The 20,903-nt window shown below is 37.7% G+C and overlaps 3 protein-coding genes across 4 annotated transcripts; all 3 read right to left on the bottom strand.

Moving 5' to 3' along the window:
• Positions 1-106: 106 nt before the first annotated feature.
• Positions 107-3,671, bottom strand: LOC113697119 (F-box/kelch-repeat protein At1g55270-like). Of its 2 annotated transcripts, XM_072054828.1 has the most exons (3): positions 3,407-3,575; positions 1,087-2,293; positions 107-294 (listed from the first exon to the last, which is right to left on the bottom strand). In XM_072054828.1, exons 1-3 carry the CDS (start codon positions 3,431-3,433, stop codon positions 275-277), a joined length of 1,254 nt encoding a protein of 417 aa, XP_071910929.1. In that variant the 5' UTR covers positions 3,434-3,575; the 3' UTR covers positions 107-274. The 2 variants fall into 2 exon arrangements, with proteins under 2 accessions (XP_071910929.1, XP_027072390.2); XM_027216589.2 differs by lacking the exon at positions 107-294 and having other exon boundaries at positions 968-2,293; positions 3,407-3,671.
• A 4,616-nt stretch (positions 3,672-8,287) lies between these two features.
• LOC113694948 (uncharacterized) lies at positions 8,288-11,872 on the bottom strand. Its single transcript, XM_027213874.2, has 4 exons — positions 10,859-11,872; positions 9,621-9,785; positions 9,463-9,514; positions 8,288-8,877 (listed from the first exon to the last, which is right to left on the bottom strand). Exons 1-4 carry the CDS (start codon positions 11,113-11,115, stop codon positions 8,788-8,790), a joined length of 564 nt encoding a protein of 187 aa, XP_027069675.1. The 5' UTR covers positions 11,116-11,872; the 3' UTR covers positions 8,288-8,787.
• Positions 11,873-14,013: 2,141 nt separating this feature from the next.
• On the bottom strand, positions 14,014-20,314 carry LOC113697019 (mediator of RNA polymerase II transcription subunit 17). The gene is made up of 8 exons (XM_027216434.2): positions 20,162-20,314; positions 19,841-20,069; positions 19,057-19,170; positions 18,786-18,871; positions 18,299-18,686; positions 15,265-15,711; positions 14,815-15,132; positions 14,014-14,467 (listed from the first exon to the last, which is right to left on the bottom strand). Exons 1-8 carry the CDS (start codon positions 20,248-20,250, stop codon positions 14,141-14,143), a joined length of 1,998 nt encoding a protein of 665 aa, XP_027072235.1. The 5' UTR covers positions 20,251-20,314; the 3' UTR covers positions 14,014-14,140.
• Between the last annotated feature and the right edge of the window lie 589 nt (positions 20,315-20,903).

Genomic DNA, 20,903 nt, shown 5'->3' on the forward strand with positions numbered 1-20,903 from the left:
TCGATTCCCTCCTAGAGAAGGATTTGCACAATCAAAGAGGTATGTGGTCTGATGGTATTTCAATTATCCTCGGCTCCCCTTATAGGCGCAGTTGACCCTCCCTATATTAGGAATAGAATAGATAAACGACGCATGAAAAAAAAAAAAAAAAAAAAAAAAGTGTGATACTACTGTTGTTCTGTAGGACACGATGCTATACTTAAGCATGCTTCCTTGGCATTTTTATTTTTTTAAACCCTTCCATCCATCTCCACGTCCTTTTCACATCCAATTGCTAAGCATAGAATTTGAACCCTACACCCAAGAAATAACTGTAAGAGCCCTTCCCTGATCATTGAGCTAAACATGCTTGATATTAAGTAGGCTCAATTGAAAAAAAAAAATCCAATTCTTATTCATGAAACGAGTATAAAGAAGGATATGCAAATTATCTATTTGCTTTTACGTATTTTAATACCACAATTTAATATGACCAGGTATTTGCTGAAGAAGAAAGCGGCATATATTTAACCATTCTACCCAGATAATTTCCAACAACTTTTCCTGCCACAACATTTTGTAGCTTAGAGAAGCAAAAATGAGAGATTAACATCTAATAGTTTAATTAATATTCAACTAGGCTCACATTAAACATCCCATTTGAATCAGACGCATTAAACATCCAATTTGGCTCAAAAGCTAAGCACCATATAAGCCGGGAAATCATGACAGGCCAAGAGGCCACGGCACTGATGCTAACTAATGGAATTGCAATATGTACAACAGAATGAAGACTTTAACCAGTTTGAGATGCCGCATCCATACGTAGAACAACCATGTATCACAAAACCTTTGCTCTGCTTCAGTCTAACAAGTAAAACCACCATTGTTATCCACCCAGAGTCTAGAGAGGACAGAACTAAATTAATCATACATCTACGAGGACAAACTTGCTTGTCAAAAGCCATATAGTTAAGAGCATATCAAATTGGGGAAGCAAATAAGGATATAAATATTTTGAACCATTTCTATTTCCCAAGTGTAGTTACAATCTTCAAGCCTGAAGAACCTGGCAATGAACTATATGATGTTTAACACGATTCCTACCTGCAAGGCTTGACAAGAAATTTGTAACCAAAGTCTTCAACTGCCCTTTTCCCGAAATAGTTTCCCATAAATGTTCCGCTGGGGCTCCACTCCTACTGTCATCAGATTTGGAAACATCAACCACAGAAATACTCATGTTGTTCCGGATGATGCACAACTTTCCATTCAGAGGGAGGAGTGCAGCTGCCTCCAAAGCTTTGGAATTACCCAAATGCATCTTACTATCTATGTGCTTGCTCCAAGAATCAGTTGCTTCATCATATACCCTAAGTTTGCAGCCATCCTTACACTCCAATGCATACAGATGCCCATTCATTGAAGTGCTAGGGTTCCTCCAGCCTGCTACCATTCCATCATACACAGGGTACCACCTGTCAGTTTCGGGTTGGTAGAGCTCACTAAGGACCTGTCGATGAGATCCTAGCCCCTTCAAGAACCACTTGCCCTCATAAACAACACCAATGAAGGGCACCATTGCTGTACTCATCTCACAAATAATGGACCATCTGTTCTTGTTGGGATCATAAACTTCAGCTGATCTAAGTGACCGATGAATCCCGTCATTTTCTCCACCAGCTACGTATAAACAGTTATTTATGACACAAGAGCCAAAGAAATGCCGCCTTTGAAGCATATCTGGTGCCCGGTGCCATTTATTTGTTCTTGCACTATAAAAGATGACTCTTCTCATAGATCCCTTCACCGGGTCTTTACCACCAAATAGGTACAGGTGACAGCCACTGAGTACAGCACATCCAAACCCAAGGGCTTCTGAATATTCTTTAGGAACAGGTGGAAGAGGTTGCCACAGCTGATACATAGGATCAAAAGCATGCCATGATATTTTACCATCTCGATCTCTCTTCATAATGTATATCCATTCTTCTGCAATCCCTAGATTTTTCCGAAGAGAATAGAAGAAGTTACCAGCCAGAAGACGATACCATCTCTTGCAGACTAATCGGAGTTTGCGATGTTCAATTCTTGGGACCCGAATTAAGCACGCAATGGCAAGATCATCTGGAAGTCCTGGCAATAAAGGGGATTGGCTCCGATTTTTGTCTCGTGGTGGTTTCTGTCTAGTAGGGTGAATGGAAGGTTTGATGTCAGGTTGAAGACAGAGCTTTGTTCCAGGAACATACTTTTTAGCTCCTGCAACAGTTTTGAGGCCCGCATCAACTCGACAAAGACACGCTGTTGTATCAACCTGCAAATGTACAATTATCAAGAAGAACTCGATTGTTCAACATTTCTCTCCATGTCAATGACTTGGACGTTATAGATATTCAGTTGTAATTCATGAAGTACACAAACAGACACTTTAGTAAACCTTTATCAAATATAACAACTAAAAATAATCACTCAAACTAGTCAGAAAATCTCAATAAGATTGAGACACCTGACTCTAAATGTATGTTTTCATTTGTGCTTAATATACACTGCAATATTGTAGCTTCGCGGAACATTCTGGTCCAAATATCTTCTAACCAGTTAATATGTGATCAGAACATGCTTGTTTGAACAATTATCAACCACTTGGTGAAAGATGACATTTAAGTTTAATTCAGATTTAGCTACCCTTCAATGTATTATCATGTCTAACTTCTAAAATTGAGATGTTTGGCATGAAGTCAAAGTGTTTGACCAAGTATGCTACAAGAAAAATATGAGTAATCTAACCTGTACAATAAACTAAAGCTCGTGGCACAGGAATACTGCCAGATACTTCCTCTACCCATTAGGACACTACCCAAACAGGCCGCCCCCCCTTGGTGGGGTTTTTTTTTTTTGGGGGGGGGGGGGGGGGGGGGGGGGAGGGTGTTGAAGGGAGCTAATTTATAGTAGTGAAACTCTTCCGTTCTCAATTTCTATTGAGTCTTAAATACACCCACATCATGACAACATAGTTTGCTCACGGCGATACCTCATTTAGATTAGGTGGTGACAAAATCCTAAATAATGCATCCGAAATCACAAAATAGGAAGGAAATAGAGAAAGGATACATGTACAGATTTGGCAACTTAAAATGGGAAAACAAACTAATGGAGCTCTAGTTTTGGAGGTAATTACTAGAGATGTGAGGCCCCCGAATTTTCCAAGTACCATATCAATTGGTAATGGAATTTTTTTTTATTATGCATCTTATTCCAATAATTAGCAATCATCCTATCATATATGCATCGCGAAATATTTTTTAAAGAAATCAGAGGACAAAAAATTCCACAAATGAAAGCAAGACAACTTCGTTCTCCTATAAGCTACTCCTGCCAAGATAATGAAAAGTAATTGGAAAGAACACAAAGAGAGTCCAGATTTTACCAGGGGAGGCTGGAGCATCCTATCCATCCTTGGACAATAATCACTCGGAAATTCCCAACATCATTTGCATCTACACTAACGCAACTCCAATTCTCCGCATCTTCAAAAACCCATCTCGAAAATCAAAAACCCACAATGAATGATCTCACATTTCACAGTTTCAGGCATCATAGACGGGGAATCCGAACCCTCAAAAGTCTTATAGTCTTTGAAACAAGCCCTAAAACCCCAAATGCGGGACAGCCAGAAAATGCGAGAAAGCACTCAAGAAAGAAAGAAGAGGAGACAGATAGATAGAGACCCTCCCTTCCACTTCCTTTCACCCTCACAAGCCCCTCAATCTCTCACTATTGAAAGATTTAAGTGGAAAATTGGGCCCATAAACTCAAATGGCACAACCTACCAAGCACAAGAGTGTGTACAACAAGAGACCAAAATCAAAGAAGAAAAATAAAAAGGAAAAAGGAAAACCTAAACCATGGATGAGGAAGATGAGCTGGGTGACATATTTGGCTACTGTTTTTAAAATCGGTAAAGAGGATTGAAATAGTCTAATAAGTAGTCTTTTCTGATTGTATGACAGCTGCTTCTTCTTCACCTGTTCATGCCTTCTTTTTCATATTGTTTACTAAACGTATAATTACCAACAGAAAAAGGCGTCCAAATGATAATTATTTATTCATTGGAAGGTTAATTTTGTCGGAATACGTACTATAATTCAAGAAAATGTCACATACCAACTGACCAAGTACCTGTTGCACAATGCAAATTTAAAAAAAGAAACTTCATTACCTAGTACCTACCAAGATTCCTATCTTTGCCCTTCATCGTACCTAATTGAAAATTTTAGTCACAAAAAATATAAAATTTTTTTTGATAAACAAAAGCAATCCAAACACATTGAATTGAAGCTTTTTAAATATTTTTTATTTAATATGTATCAAATCATTATAATATATTTTTTTTGATTAAAAATGCAAACAATGACAATCCAAAGCAACGAAAAGGTGACAAAAGAAGTCAAACGTGGTGTCAATAAACAAGATTCGTGTGTGCCTTCTTTCTAGATCATTTATAGAAATTGAATAGGAGAATAATTTTTGAATATATATTATTATTGTTTGCTGAAAGCGAAGACTGTGGAATACGCAGCATTGAAAAGAAGTCTGTATAAAGATTCAAAAATTTGGAACATTATTGTCCCACAATTTCTCAATTCTAACAAATGTGCCTTAAAGTAGGAGAAATTTTCCACTGTGTCTGGGCCCAACATCATCATACTTGACTTGCTCCACTAAGGCTGATTTTTGGTCATGGAAAGAATTTGGGTCCACCCTCCAGCACTTTGATCCTATTGGATACTTGATTTTCTATTTTTTTTTTTTTTTTTTTGGTAACTGGAACATGCCCGACCCAAATCCTTAGGATCCGAGTCGGCACACCAAATAGGAGGGAAGTCGATAGCCCCATACAGCTTTCTCAGGCGAGTTAGGATGTGCAGCGCAGCGGACACGAATCGAACCCCGATTAGTGAGAAAGCCAGCAACTCAAGACCGACCCCTCAACCGCTGCGCCATATGCCCTAGGGCCTTGATTTTCTACCTTACGAGTAATGTATGGCAAAAAGGGCAAAAAAAAAAGGGAAAACCCAAAAATGAGGATCTATTTGGATGAGATTGCTGCTAATGGCACGGCCCATTGCACTAATGTCCAATAAACTTGGAAACAAATAATGATCGGATCCGTGGCATCATAAACGAATCCCTAGTTAGTCCAGTAAACGTAATTGAACTTTGAACTCAAAAGTGGGGAGAAAAGGGGATTTGTGACCATGCATGCTCTTGCTCGTGGATTGCCATATCTTTTCCAGTTTTTACAAAATCATCCCAAATGATTTTTAACCAAGAAGCTGAGCTTGTATGATTGATTGGGCGAAAGAGCACAGTAGCGTCGTGTGTGGGTGTCCCTTTGCACCTTCCATTTCTTGCACTTGCGTGAAAGCGTAGTCCTTCCCAAACCTAATTGCCTTAATCATTACTGTCACTGTCCATGAACTTTTCCCTTTCAGTTTTACTTTTACACACCTACTCGTCTTTGTTTTTCATGGAGGATGGAGAGGAGAGGAGGGAGTTAAAAGACACTCACTCAAGAGGACTTGTTGGGACACAATAAACTTCCTCATTTTTTGCCGTCCAAAGGAAACTATTACTGGGAGAAGAAGCAAATCTCCTGTGATTTGCTTCAACTTTTTTTTTTTTTTTGCCGAAGCCACTTGTGGTATTCCAGAATTACCCGGACTATTCCACACCAAACCTGCCCAAGCCGTGTGGATTGTTTCACTGAGGATTCGATTCTTGATAGTGATGATACTCACTTAACTAGGCTATTACCACGAGTTGATTTGCTTCAACTCGTATATGCTTTTTAATTCAATCCATTATACCTCTACCAAAAATTTAAATCTAAAATACATATCTTCTATTTGCATCATTTTCTGTTCCAACATCTGTTAAATCACTGTATATCCTTTATAAATATCTTATTTTAATTCTTTTGCTTATCCCTTTTAAGTTTCAACAATCACTTACAGGGTACAATACAAAAGATAATAGACTAAATAACAATATGTAATAGAAAAATTAAAAAAATAGAAAATTCATTAAAAACCCTTTTTTTAGTTAAATTTTTTTTAAGTCTTTGATTTTCATATTCTATTCTATTAGCAGTGTTAGAACTTAAAGGATCAAGAAAAAGAATTAAAATAAGGTGTTTGTGAAGAATATATAACGATTTAATAGATGTTGAATTATGAAATAGTAAAGGAAATGGAATAGAAGATCCTTTCTTTGACAACCAAAAGGCGAATCAATTCGCACTCCCTATTGGAATACTACAAAGTGTACAAGTTGCTCTTCTTTTCCTTAAATTTTTTTTTTTTTTTTTTTTTTGCCCTTTTGGCAAAACAAAAAGAAGAAAGACAATAACCTTTCTCGTAGCAGCAATAATGTGCCACTGACAAATTACGTTCGACCTTCCAACATAGAAAGAGTGAGATTCCCGCTCGCATAGTTTGCAAACTTCACTGCACAGTGCATACAACCACAACCACAAAAGAAGTGGAGAGGCTCCGAGGATGACAAACAAGAAAATCAAAACCAAAATCACGTTTTAAATCACTGTTTCTCTCACGCCAAAATCATATGGTTGTTTTACGCCATTGTTGCCCTCTTGATAATGGCCACATGCTTTGGTACAAACCAGCAGTCCGTTGATTAGTTCAAGAGAAAATTTTGATAAAAAGGGGCAATATTTCCCCTAGATGATATAGCACTTGACATGACACAAATGCATTTACAATTATTATTTGACAGCGAAAGTAAAGTATTTTGTGTCACCTTAAGTGTCATCTTCCAATCGAAATGGTAACTTGAATGCTGGTTGGAATTAACCAACAGCTAGCCTGACAAATTTGCTGATCTGATTTTTCAAGCATTTTCCAATTAAGACTCTGTCTGTAATTTTTAGTTCTTTTAACCGCGCTGCCACAATGGCTACACTATGACTACAACATCAGTCATTGACTTGGTTGGTTGGGCGGATGGCAAATGGGTGGGACTCAATTGAAACTGTAAAATATGGACTGTATTCAAACAGTTCCATATTAGTCATGGGGACTAAAATGGGTTAGACCTATTTTAATACCGTCCAAATATCCAATAAATCCCATTTTGTTTTCTGGTAAAATTCTTGTTTCCTTAAATCAAATGCCTCGATGTTGGTATGTGCATATGTGTGTGTCATTTGGTTTGTTTGTTTAACTTTGTAAAAGTTCTACACCTCTCTTTTATATGTTGTGTGATAGTTTTCCAAACTATATGTATATAAAAAAAAATACTAAATATGAAATTCATAAAAGATCAACTCTCAACAAGCCGGTATTAGGGTAAATTTTGAGCTTCAAATTTTACTAGATATGAAATTTTCATTAATTCAAAGTATTGCTAGCCAATATGTACACAAGGTAACACAATGATTCATTACCACAAAGTGCAAGAAGTAATCTTTGTTATTTGTATGCATAAGCATGAGCTTTGAATTCAAGAGTAGAGATTATTCTAGCTAGGAGGCAAAAACATGGGTAAACCTGACTTAGAGATCACCATGTGATCCAAATTTTGTCACATCTTCAATTCTTGGATTACTGAGATGGTATGACAAATTTTGAGCCACTGTATCTACATAGATAGGATCTACTCAAGCGTTTGCTATACATAGATGGAATCTACCCGAATGTTTGACATTATGGGATATAAACAAAAGTGTAGTGTAGTTTCTTTCCAACATGGCTATAATACGATCAACAGATTACAAAATGTTCCAGCAAGCACCAAAAGCACACAAAAAATGCAGAGGTTCACTACATTCCACACACACACACACGTAATTGAGGATGGATTTTGTTGACGAGGCACAATTTCTTGACGTAAATGCTTAGAATCGGAAGAGGTATAGGCTTGGAAAATCTATCGTCAACTAATTGATACTATGGAGTTCTTCTTCTTCCTGTGTTCGGAGTGAGAGAAACAGGTGTGGCTGAGGTTTGGGAAATTGGGTGATTGATGAAGAACATCAGGGGAAAGAAAGCTGTCGATATATTTTTCAAATACGCCGAATCCCACATTTTAGATACCCAACCCGCCCAAATCAAATTTGGGTAATGGGTACCCATTGGGTCTCAAGTTCCAAATGAGAAGATAGAAAAATGGAAAATGGAGCAATTGGAGCCAAACATCCACGATTTGCCTTTAAACAAACGCCAAAAAGAGAGAACAAAGAAGGATAAAAAAAAGCTCTGGGATTTGTATGTACCATCATCACCCATTTCACTCATGTTACAGCTACTTGTAATCTTAGGAATCTAAAGAGCAGAATGTACATATAAGATTGCAAGAAAGTTCGGAAAAACTATTCCAGCAGTCTAAAAGAGTGGAACCAAAAACTATTCCAGCAGTCTAAAAGAGTGGAACCAACTCCAGATAAGAGGAAAGCGATATCGAGCTGAACTCACATCATAATAAGCCTACCATTGTATTTCCGTGATCTGTAATCATTTCTTACTGGCAGTCAATCAAGAGATTACTGAATTAATAGCAGGTCGCTGCCTGGATGTAATTCTGGCACTTCAGCTGTCTAAAAAAAAAAAAAAAAACTAATTTTAGTACAAAAGGGGGAAAAATAATACGCAGGATCTCCTTCTGGGGATCACCAGTGTCCAATGAATGAATGGAGTGCCACATAGCGACATCCTCCGGCAGCGGAAATGCTATCCATGCTCTGTCCCTATTGAGTCAGGAATTTGTTCAATTGAGCCCAAAAAATGTTTAATCTGTGCGAAGCACATCAGGTTGCGGCTTGAAAGTCCCAAGAAGCAAATATGGCAAGATAACCATGCCCGCCATGAATAGAGTGAACTGCCATATTACACAAGACAATTAGGCATCATCCTAGAAACTCTGAAACACTTAGTTCATCATTCATTTTGACAAATCATCCTGCACAATCTTCATATTTTCTAACATCGATTATTTTGTACTTCTTCCTTCGGGTCAGAAGCGAAAACTGTTAGACAATGAGGATCATTGCTTCAAGATAAAGCAAAAATGCAAGTGAAACTAACAATTTCTCTTCCTTCCCCCACCCCCCACCCAAAAAAAAAAAAACCTTTTTTGGGGGGTTGAGGGAATCTTTTCTTAATCATCAACTCGAGCTATCATTTTATCAGTCTAAACATGCTTATCACAAGAACAAAATCTCCTCCAAAAACAAAAACAAAATCTCCTCCAATACCAATCTCCACAAAGCAAATCGAGTGTTTTCATTCCTTAAAACAAGTAGAGTCTCTCTTTTTCATATGGTTCAGGTAAAACCCTTTTAAGCATCAGAACATCTGCAAGTATGTAGAAAAACCTTAAAAGAGACAAAAAGCACTCATGCTTGGCCTTGGAAACTTTAATCTCTCTAAAAAGGAGTTAACAAAAACAAGTTAAAGAATGTACCACAAGAGGCAGGGTCAAGAAACTCCAGATTGGCCACAATGCAAAAGAGAACCTGAATTTAGAAAATGCACTCAGAAAAAGAAGGGCAGCCTAAAAGACGAGAAAACAAATATACAATATATAAAAGCAATCAGAATAGCGAGTATGGTTCCTCTTACAAGCAGAAAGAAATGAGCCCAAGCACAGTAATGAATGGCAAGGCAGCTATACTTGAAATCTCCCACTTCTCACTGGACTTCCGAACACCCCAAGCTAACATACTTGTATACAAGAAAAATAGAACATTCAAACTGATTCCCAACATCCCCATGTACAATGGAATCCTGCATATGAATATGCCATCATGAACATCATCAACTACTAAATCCATGCCAGTTTAATGGTACATGGTGGTACCTATATTTGACAAATATCTTCATGTCCACAAAAAAACACATTATGCAATGCATAGTTTATGAGAAGTTAATTAATGTTATTCAACAACTATGCGACGGCACATTGAAATTCCTAAGAAAAGCATTATATACTATCATTTGAAGCAGTATCAGCAATGCTCAATGCGTCTTGAAGCATTTAGTCAAAGGACATCAATTAGTTTGAGGAATAACAATTGTAAAACCGTTGACAATGCCAGAAACAGATACTACAACTGTTGCATGTTTGAGTGAAGTAAAAGTAACATCATTAGTTACTTGTTTAGCTAAATGGTCTAGGAAGCTTTTATATCAAAGTTATAGGTGGATGCACGTTTGAAGTTGAGAAATGGATTTGAATTCACCAAAGCCAGAACATTGAATTGTACAGACACAGCATGTAAAATAGGATTTGATGTTTTGCTCTACGCCTGCAGTGGAAGCAAATAAATATATCTATTTTGTAGTAGAGATACTGCTCATGCTTGTGGAATCCCCAGTGACTGCCAGCGGCCTTCTTTTGTCATGCTTATAAAACTGAACATACTCAAAAATTTGTAGAACATACTTGTGCATTTAGAACACTTAAAAAGAAAATACTCCAACGAATTGATAAACAAGTCTTATTAACACGCTTTGAGAGATTTTTTATCAATCTTACTGGTATTAAGCTTCTTTTGCATTAGAAAAGCACTTGGAGCCACGATTTCCACGAAACTAATCAATGTGCAAAAGAAGGTGAAGCACAAAGTTGGCTGCAAACAGACAAATTTAAGAATAGCTGCTGGTTTCTGATAATTTGCAGTACAACAACAAACTGTAAATAACTTATACAATTCCCTTCGACTAGTCCTTTCAGTTTTTAATTTGTTTTCATTGTCCTCGTCATTTAATGAGATCAAGTAAAGCATCCCCGTTATTAACTGCAATACAAATGAACGACAAAAGAATCATGTTTTAGAAGCTTTAATTCGTAAGTTTACCTTCTAATGCGATCGTCATGCCAAAGGAGGTATATAAAATTCGAATGTCTGTCACCATAATAAATGATAAAAACTGCGGATGCAATCCAAAGAAAATTCTCTACAACCTCAACCCATGTCCGAGTTTTAGGAACTAAGGTAGCTGAAGGAATTGGTCTTGAGCATGCGTCATCCTCGAGATCATCACCACTTGATGCATATCCCTGACTATACCTCTGTCTCATGTATCCACCTCCAACTGGGGTTCCACCAGACATATCAACAAATGGACGAAAAGCCACAACTTTCACTCCTAAATCGCCACCTAAAACTTCGATGCTCCCACTAAACTAATTCTGCTCAAAATGAATCAAAGAATGCTGATAAAAGAGTCTCAGTATCTTTACATTATCCTGAAACAAAATTTCCAACAAAGCAGAGAATTCCCAAGCCACAACCAATTGATCAATATCATCTCATTCCCAAAACCCACAAGCCTATCAATCCAAGTAAGAATCTCTCAATCAATGAAACACAAAATTCTGACAAAACGTATCGAGAAAAACCAATCTTTTCACAGAATCCACCTCAAGAAACAGCAGAATTTCCAGGGATCAAATACAAACCTGCACCTTTCCTCAGAAAAATCCATCTCAAGCCCAAAACTCTACAACTTTCCCATGGTTCAATCAGTTGAACCACGGATACGGATTCAAGAAATCTGTATGAACTCAGAAGCCAGACTGTTTGACTTCCCAAAAAACACAATCAGCAACACAAAATAATTAATGCCGCCAAAAATAGAAGAAAAAATGGATAAAAACAAGAAGTAGGTCGGGCAAAAGAAGCCAAGAAAGGGTTTTGGTTGGGCTGTCTTGGACTCTTGTTCCTTGACAGAAAACCAAATTTAACGTGAGAGGGGATCTATGTATGTTTTGTACTCTGTGTAAGCGTGCGTTTTAAAGATTGGCAGGTGCCTGCCCTTCCTAATATCGGAGATTCGTTTCTTTGTTCAAGCCCTGAGGAATGTATTCAATTGGGATTTACATTTTTTTAAAGTGTATTTACCTTTTTGTTTTTAAGTGTAAGTGAAAGATTCTCACTTACACTCCTCCAATTCATCCCTTCCTTCAATTAGAATTTTTGTTATTTATTTATCAACTAGTACTTTTAAAAAAAAAATTAAAAATTTCCCCCTTCTGTTGATACTTATCTTTCTTTGGCATAATAACTTCTTGATTTTCTTGCACACATTATTGAGGGGAATCTTCATAATTTGTTTATTTCAATCTAGAAGGTGTTGGCATTTTCAACGGTCTTTTTGGCCTTTATAAGGTACGGTAAGATACTAACTCGATTGTCCAATTCTTTTTTCTAATAGTATGATTGTTTTGGTCAAACAATATACTAATTTTTGCAAACTTGTTGATTATAAATTAGAGTCATAAACCTTTCAAAGGTAGTTAACTATTTAGGTAAACTTGTTGATTAATTATTATTTCAGCATTATAGGTCACCCGTTTATTTTTTCCAACAACTATTTAGAGTTGACAAATTTTGCCACTTACGTATTTCCTAGATTAGTTAATAGTCTAGTTGAAGAGTGCAAGTGACAGCTCGTCCACCAAAAACTAAACTAGGAATATAGAATCAGAGTGAACTAGAAACAAGCAAGAAAAAGGAGTTGATTGACCACATAACTTATAACTATTATAGTAGGAAAGTGGATTTTTAAATTTGTATGCCCATGTCTCGTGTGCTTAGCAACTACTACTAACACCCCATCATCAAACTTTTGCTCAGTTGCCAGACCAGATTCCATTGCTCAAGGATGGATATACTCGTACCTTTATTTAAGAAGCATTCATATCGAGTAATATATATATGCATTGATCCAACGGTTGGCCTCCCACGAGAGTTGGTTGGGGAAATATGCGTGGAATGGGCGACAGGATGATTTCTGACTGCCGAAATACGGATAAAAAGTATAGTGTGGAAAAAAAGTTTAGGCGCGGCCATCAGGCGCATGAGTGAGTTATTAACAGTCGAAGTCCTTTTTTCAAACTAAAGTGTTATTAATCGTGCTTTTGAAGCATTCTTCTTGCCCGACATGGACAACTTTATAGTAGTACTTCTTTTGACAAATTTGCAAGGATAGGGAAATGAAGTAAATTCGATAATGAATGACTTTTTCTTCTCAATAAAAAAAAAGTTGTTAGAGCTCTTTTTTTTTTTGTCAGTATAAATAGAAGGATTTGAATTCGAAATTTCTCATTTATACTCATTCCCTCGAGCCGTTCAATTCATCTTTTTTTCTGATTAGTAATTCTAAACTTGCAAAAGCGTGCAAGTGTGCATTTTGTTTGACCAGCATAGGGATTTTCGTTAATTCCTTCAGTCGACATTGATTAGGAAGTAGTAGTACTAAGGTAGGGTCACCTACGCGCAAAAAATTTTCTTAGCTTCTCTACATTTTGATACCAGTGCATAATTGCTCTACGACTCAGCATTTTGACTACGCGCGATATTGATTTGTATGTATGGATAGATTGTTGGTCCGCAACTATTATCGGTCCATACAATTAAGTTCTGAGGCATTCTTGCTTGTGGGTAGGAGCGTTACTTTGCAATTAGACATAAGGAGAAATAAATGTCTTGATATATCGCCATGTTCACACGGACTCAATACAGCCAGTTCGCCATCTCTCAAGTAAAGATGATGACAAGTCTTAAATACTTTATAGTAGATCAATTATCTCTTGCCGACTTAACTTAATCAGTCAATTGATTTTTGATGGACCAATTTTATTAGCAATCCACAACAGAGATTGGAGTTATTAGCTACGTGCCTTAAATGGAGTAATTTTCTTTGATTGTAACTTGACGCGGTGCAAAGCCACCACGCCACGTTGGTCCTTTCTCTTTAATGATCCACCAGAGCACAATTGAAGATTTTCCCAAGGACCAAATGAAAGCGACCTAGCTTGGACAAGAAGGTTACTCGCCACAGCCCACCCAATCAAGTACGTTGTTTGCGCAGGTGGAGCCATCCGCTGCGGCAAGGGGCTTCTAGCCTGAAGGTCCGAAGCAATTTCAGAGTTTATTCGAAGTTCCGAACCCTGGCAGAAGTATAGGGACAGTCGGGTGTTTTCTACAGTTGAAGTTACCAGTAACAATTGCAGCATAAAATGTATGAACTAACATTACTTTTGTAGACACTAAAATATCAACGCACTCATATACAGCATTAGTATGTGCATCAATCATCCATGATTCCATATTTTTACATGATAACAAGGAGTTTCAGTGCATCCCACCACCACCACACAGGCCAACCAAATCAAACACAGTAGAATATAGGACATCCAGAGATAAATGTCCCAAGAACTTCCTGGTTTCTGATTCACTACTAGATATATCCATACGAAGTTTGTGTTCCTCTGTGAATCCATCTTCCATCACTAACCACCACGAGATGCACCCTTCAGCATCTTCAGGGTCTATGTGTGACACCAGACTGAGTAGTTCGCCCTGATCCAACTCAAATGACAAGGATAGGAAGTCTCTGTTTGCTTTAATACCCACTGTAAGGGCTTCATCGTGAAGCCAGCTAATAACTTGGCTGGCAACCTATAAAAAAATTAATTGCTTCCTCGTTAGCTTACATAGAAATACAAGGGTGCCGAAAGTCCCCCCCCCCCTCCCCTTCTCCCCCATCCCCCTCTCTCTCCCAAAAAAAAAAAAAAAACTGAGTACCATAATACTTGGCTAAGATAGTAGTACTAAAGCAGATAATTGCATTTGGTGACAGAGCCAAGTCACAGCAACAGAGAACCACTCTGGCATTCCTCCTAGAAAAGGAGAGTAGTTCACATAGTATATGTCGCCAAATGCGGATTGACTTTTGGGGTCTGATATGGAATGAGGTTATTTATATTGACACCACTCTTTGAAGACTACAAATCAAGGACACTAACCTGCTGTAGGAGTATCAAAGGAAGATCTGCCAAGTCACAATTATATCTATTCATAGGAGAAATTGTCTCAGACTTCCCCTTGAAGAGACCAACAACCTTAGGAGCACCTTCCCCTTCCACAGTAATGCAGTCATCATTGACAAGCACCTTAGTCCAGTACTGAGACTTTAGGCTCTTGATATGGGTCAGGGCAGATACCTGAGCCTGGTTTCCTGCAAGTGAAATTGGCTGGGGAATATTGATGGAGAGTGTCCAAGATGATGTCCGAGAATGCCAAGTGGGATGTGACATTAAATGGACATATGGGATTCCACGCACCTTTCAAGGCATAGAATAGAAATAGAATGAGATAAAGTTGTCTTTTTTGTGGTTGGGGGAGCGGGGGAGAAGCCTGCCTTCCTAATGTTTGTCTTTCCTTCTAATTCGAGTAAATGTAGGATGAACGCTTACCAGATTTTCCAGCTCAGTGAGAACTCTGATTGAGAAGATCCTGTGAGCTAGAGACAAGCAGAAGTAACCCAGAAGATTGAAGCTGTCCTTCGCTGGCTGACCAGGTACCTGACTTCTACTTGAAGATGCAGCTCTACGTTTAGCTTTCACAAACACGTGTTCATGAAAAAGTTGTTGCAAATATATTTCAAAACTAATCTGATTTGCAAATGCTGACTTCTTAAAGTTGCGTCTCCCTTCTTCAAATGATTCCATAGATATAATTGCAGTTTCTAGATTGTTAGTGCCTGTAATGCTGACTGTTTGATCATCTTGACCAGATGGAACAAGTGAAACAGATACAGACGCTCCCTGACCAATGCTTAATCTTAAATAGTTTTCTTGTATCCCAGTCACATTGACACCTATAGATGGGTTAAATACTTCACGATTAACCAACTCAAATACCTGGAACCATATTGATTAAGAAATAGGTGAGTATATAGCATGAAAGCAAAAGTCAATAAATAAGGGTATGTTTCGTAACGTTTATGTTTCTTGCTTTTGTTTGTTCATACTATTCTACGAACAAAAATAAATAATAATGTTCGGTAAATGTGTTCCTGTTTTTCAAAAATTAGATAAGTGTTTAAGAAACAGGAGTTCATTTCTTGAAAACCTACATTTCTACTTTTATTAAAGAACGGACTAAACTGGCAAGACACGGTGCTACAGTAATCTTTAAAGAGGTTTTCAATTCGAATTCCATTACCCCAACCTGTTTTCTTCTCCTATAATCATGCTTTTCCTTCTCTCTCTGCTCCCTCTTATCCCTATCTTCTTCACATTGCAACCATCTCCTTGTCATCTCATCTATTCCACCCTCCTTAACCCTCGTCTCTCTCGTTGAAACCCCTTGTTCTTATGACTCGCTAGTCCATAACCCTGATCTTCAACACAACACCTACACCCCAATCCCTTCCATAACCAACATCACTTGCCTGTTCTTCATCTCTGAAAGCCCCATTTGCTTCCGACACCTGATGGCTGACACCTCTACCCTCTCCTCCAAAGCTAAAACCGGATTCCTACCTCACCTCTTCTAGAATTTTTTTTTCCCTTAGAGTGGTTAGCTCTCCCTTCACCTACCATGTGTGACACCACTTTCAAACCCGATTTCCTTTTCGCCTTCTAGAATCTTTTTCCTAGAGTGGTTAGTCTTGCACTTCCACAATTCATTGAACTGATATTAGAATAGTTATGATAATTTACCAGCTGTTTGGTTGGGGGGAATAGGGGGTCCTCAATGGGAATGCTCATTTATCATAGTCATTGTCAGTATTTGGTACACTACTATGGCAATCAATCCATGACAATGGAAGACCTTAGTGTATTCCCCATTCCTGACTAAATTGGACACTTTTGCTCCACTATCACCAAAAAAACACTCCAAAGTACTATCTCTTCTTTTTCTTCTCTCTCTCATCTCTCCATTCTCCCATCTCTCCTCTCTCACCTCTCATCAGTTGTCTCTCTTATTCTTCCTTTTTTTTTTTTTGGCAAAAGCTTCAAACCCAGTCTCATAGGCCACCAGCAGCAGCATAGGTTAGTGGCCGAACTTGGGATAGTGAAGTTGCCATGAATAGAATTTTGGTGGACATTTTGGGTTTTCTCTCTATTTGAAATCATCCCCATTCTTCATATTCCTCCCTCTGTTTATGCCTTTCTGCATCCAACATTTTGCCTCCTATCCACAAGATCTTGTACTCCACCAGCCCTTCGTCTAAGAAGTAACAATCATGAAGAGAAGAATAGATGAGTTGATCGGTGAATGGTTGTTTGATCACCAGTGGTTCAATTGCGTTCAAGATTTGAAAAACTTTCAAGGCTAATGATTAGACATTTTTTCTTGAAGGTTGGCTTTTCTAATATGTGTTGAATTTTAAATTGGGATTGTTGGGTGTGTTGGGTTCTTCATAGATTATTTGTAGATGGGATGCTGAGACATTGAGGAAGAAGGAAATGTGGTGAAAGAAAAAAAGAAATGAAATATTTAGAGATAAAAAAAAGTGAAAAAAAAAGAAGAAAAACCAAAATAGGTTCTCATTGAAGAGACAAACCAAACAAGTGAAAAGGAATACCAAAAACCCATTGTCATTGAGGGGGCTTTTGACAGTGATTATCATTATCATTCCCCAGTAACAACCAAACAGGTAGGTAGAATTCAGCGGAGGTATCAATTGAACTATTACTAGCTGGAATTTGGATATATCTCAGAAAATAATTTGGCTTTGAAATTATTTATGTGTAAAATTTTTGATATCATGGTACTGATAATCGTTGTTTGGAGCTGGATTTGTCAAGTGGAATAATGTATGGGCAAGATTGGGAAATTTTGTAGCTTGACGATTTCTTTATTGGTGGAATTATAATCTTCTTGCCAATTAGTAGATATTTATGGAAGAAAAGAAGGGATGAGAGAAACTCTACCACCAAGTAAAACCAAGTAGACTGGATTGAATTCTTATTTCTCCAAAAGAAAAAGGAAGTATGCTGAAGAAAGTTCTTTGAGAAGTTGAAAAAGTTTAGCCAAAATGAATGCTGAAAGTTATGTTCCATAGTTGTGAACTTCAATAGGTTTCTCTTTTTGCTTTATGACTACCTTCTATTGTCTCACCTGTTATAGTCATTTTGTTATTTGGAATCATAGCAAAATAAATTTTGTGATCTTATGTGCAACTGGTTTGATGACTCACATACAAATTGGTGCTGTCTAAGTTTAAAAAAAATGAAGGAGGGGAGGAACAATATTCTTCAATTTGTGCATAGGAAAATATACTTGAAACACAAACAGAGCATTATCTTCAATCAGACAAGTTTATTTCAACTTGAGCATAAAACGATATGATTGAAACAAACACATTCTGCTTTTGACCAAGAACTAAACCCGTGTTTTTTTCTGGTTAAAATATAAACTAAGAAACAAAAATGTTGCCAAATGGCCCCTAAGTAAACATAAGGGATCATTTATGCCCATATGCAGTTGAGGAGGTACCTGCTCATTAAAAATGGCCAGATGAACTTCACGGAGGAGCGCATGCGTTTCTCTTACACATTTATCATCATTAAGATGTTCTTTCTTAGTTTCTTCATAACCATCAGCACTAAAGGTTTGTACTTTCGTTCTGCTTGATCTTCTTGCATTATAGCTTGAATGTGCACCAAGAAACTCAAACTGAAGAGTACGGCAAGAGTTTGGAGGCAAATTCACAGCTAGCATTCCAGCTGAATCATGCTCCACACGAACAGTAGACACTGAGGATGGACGAAATGCTGCTGCTGGATCATTTAGTGAATTATCAAATAAATCAATGTAGAACCCCTCATTTCCAGAGGCAGCAGCAACTGCACGATGTCTTTTAACTTTCCAATTTTGCTGCAATCTATCAGCTCATCAGAGTAGGAATAGGAGGAAACTAAAGGACGAGAATCCAGAGACCAAATTGTCCATAAATTCTTTCCTACGACGTGCACGGACTTACCTAATCAGCGCACCATAGAATCTTGCTTCTCTAGCTACCTGCTGCTCCAGTGCTTTGGCAGATTGCTTAAAATATCTGCCAAGATGCTGTGAATAAAGAAAGAGTCAGATTATACAAAAGACTTATCATCGCAGGTACTCACAATTAAGTTGGTCACTAATGGTCAACAGAATGTTACATGAGCTGAAGCACTAATTTAGAAACACTGGTGATCTACTAATATGATGAGCAAGTTAAGGAAAAAAAGTTGGAATAGTGATAAACAATATACCCGGAAGCACTGTAGCTTGGTAGCTGTAGATACAGCAAGGTCAGACAGAAGCTCATTAGGCAACTGCTTCGGCCTGGTCATGCTAGCCACTGTTACATCATTGTTTGCCTCCAGCTGTCCGTAGAACATGCAAAAACGGTTACACACTACTCCAACGGTTACATGATGAAAGGTTTCAAATGGTAGCCAAAAGTTTGTAAGGAAAGTGGTAATACAAGTCAAATCAAACCATCCTCATCAATTTGTTCACTCATTTTTAGACTATATCAACTCTTATCCTTCAACAATCCATGCCTGAAAGAGTTTAAATGCAGTAGAAACTCTAGGCAAATACATAACCAAACAAAAGCATCTATCAGCATCTTCATAACTGTGCTTTATGAAAGAGTATATTTTCTCTGGCTCAAATAAATACAGATCGTAGATAATGACATTGACCAACTCGGTATAGCTTTATCAATCTTGATGACTGCATACAAACACGAGGTAATAACACTCATTCTCCCCATTCCCCAGAGTACCTATACCAACAGTTACTACTGGCCGAAGCAACCTCCCTTGTTTAACTTTTAGGAGTCAATTAAAATCTTGTTTCTTGATTCAGCCCGACTCATGCAACTAAACTAAACAGAACGATCCCTTGCCCACTTTTAGCAGTCAGATGACACGTGTGCCTTTTAGTAATTCACCTCAACTCTCAATCCATAATTGGAAAGCGAAATGCAAAATTTGCAGTTAAAAATTGACGGAAAAATAGTTGGGAATGGAAAGAGTAATTATTTACGGTGTTGATGAGATCGATAATGACGGAGAGCTCTTGATGAGCTAATTGTAGATTCTCCACTAAACTCTGCCACTGCCATGGCTGATTACCGGAGCTGTGAGTTTCCTTACTAGTACTACTAGTAGTAGTCTTCTTCTGCTTCTTGCTGGAAGGCTCCTCTCTCTCCACCGCCCACGCGAAGTCTATTCTCCTTATCAAGTCTACTCGTTTCTCCTCGTGCCCTACGTCTCTGCAATTCACATACGTGCATCATTTATACATACATACTTTTCTGTATATAAAGGTTCGAGCAGTAGAGACAGAGTAAGAGAGGGAGAGTACGAAGGGAATCGCTCGACGCCATTTTCTTCGATGACTTCTAAGCGTTTGATGGGGAGCTTGTCGATGGAAATGTCTAGGTTTCCGTCCATGTTCACAATGGCTTCCTCTGGAGCCCCGGCGTGGGGAAGAAGGTGATCCGTGAGAGTTATATACTTGGGCTTTAGTAGGCTGACGGCCCTGTTGATACCTGGGCTGTAGTTAAAGGCCAAAATTTGGGTAGACCCGATTTTTTAAGGCCCAATGGTCCAGATTGTACCGCACTACCTGATGAGTGCTCTGGCACAATCTGGATTATTATCAAATAGCGTGGCATAATTTGGATCATTGAATCCTTGAAAATCGGATCTGCTCAAGTGTGAGTTGTAGTTAAATTCTTCGTATCTTTTCTTTTAAATAAGAAATGGAAAATTTTAAATTGTACTAAAAATAAGAAATAGATCCCAAAAAAGAAGGTGACATTGTAGTATGGTATTTTCTATTTCTTATGTATCTATTTTTTTATTTTCCTTTATTTTTTTTGTATTTGGAGCAAATTAAGATTTATTACTATTTAGTATAACTAATCACAGTTCTTTTTTACAATTATCTCTTCTTTTCCCAAAGAAAAAAGAAAACGAAAAAGAAAATAGTAGTGAAAGGGTGAGTTTATTAATTTATTAGTTTTTGTTTAACGTTTTGATATTGAACATTAATTTTGACAAACAAAAAAAAACTAACAGTGGCACTTTAGTCTAAATCATGA

The sequence above is a fragment of the Coffea arabica genome, chromosome 6e (genome assembly GCF_036785885.1).
Source record: "Coffea arabica cultivar ET-39 chromosome 6e, Coffea Arabica ET-39 HiFi, whole genome shotgun sequence".
NCBI lineage: Eukaryota > Viridiplantae > Streptophyta > Magnoliopsida > Gentianales > Rubiaceae > Coffea > Coffea arabica.

Excerpts from the sequence above, each read along its gene's own strand:
- LOC113697119 (XM_027216589.2), bottom strand. The coding sequence starts at position 3,433 with ATGGATAGGATGCTCCAGCCTCCCCTG. Across the intron at positions 2,294-3,406 it reads GGATGCTCCAGCCTCCCCTG|GTTGATACAACAGCGTGTCT; the intron begins GTAAAATCTGGA and ends GTACATTTGCAG.
- LOC113694948 (XM_027213874.2), bottom strand. The coding sequence starts at position 11,115 with ATGTCTGGTGGAACCCCAGTTGGAGGTGGATACATGAGACAGAGGTAT. Across the intron at positions 9,786-10,858 it reads CATGACGATCGCATTAGAAG|GATTCCATTGTACATGGGGA; the intron begins GTAAACTTACGA and ends ATTCATATGCAG. Across the intron at positions 9,515-9,620 it reads GGGCTCATTTCTTTCTGCTT|GTTCTCTTTTGCATTGTGGC; the intron begins GTAAGAGGAACC and ends TTCTAAATTCAG.
- LOC113697019 (XM_027216434.2), bottom strand. The coding sequence starts at position 20,250 with ATGGACGGAAACCTAGACATTTCCATCGACAAGCTCCCCATCAAACGC. Across the intron at positions 20,070-20,161 it reads GGCGTCGAGCGATTCCCTTC|AGACGTAGGGCACGAGGAGA; the intron begins GTACTCTCCCTC and ends TGTGAATTGCAG. Across the intron at positions 18,687-18,785 it reads TTCTATGGTGCGCTGATTAG|ATTGCAGCAAAATTGGAAAG; the intron begins GTAAGTCCGTGC and ends ATGAGCTGATAG.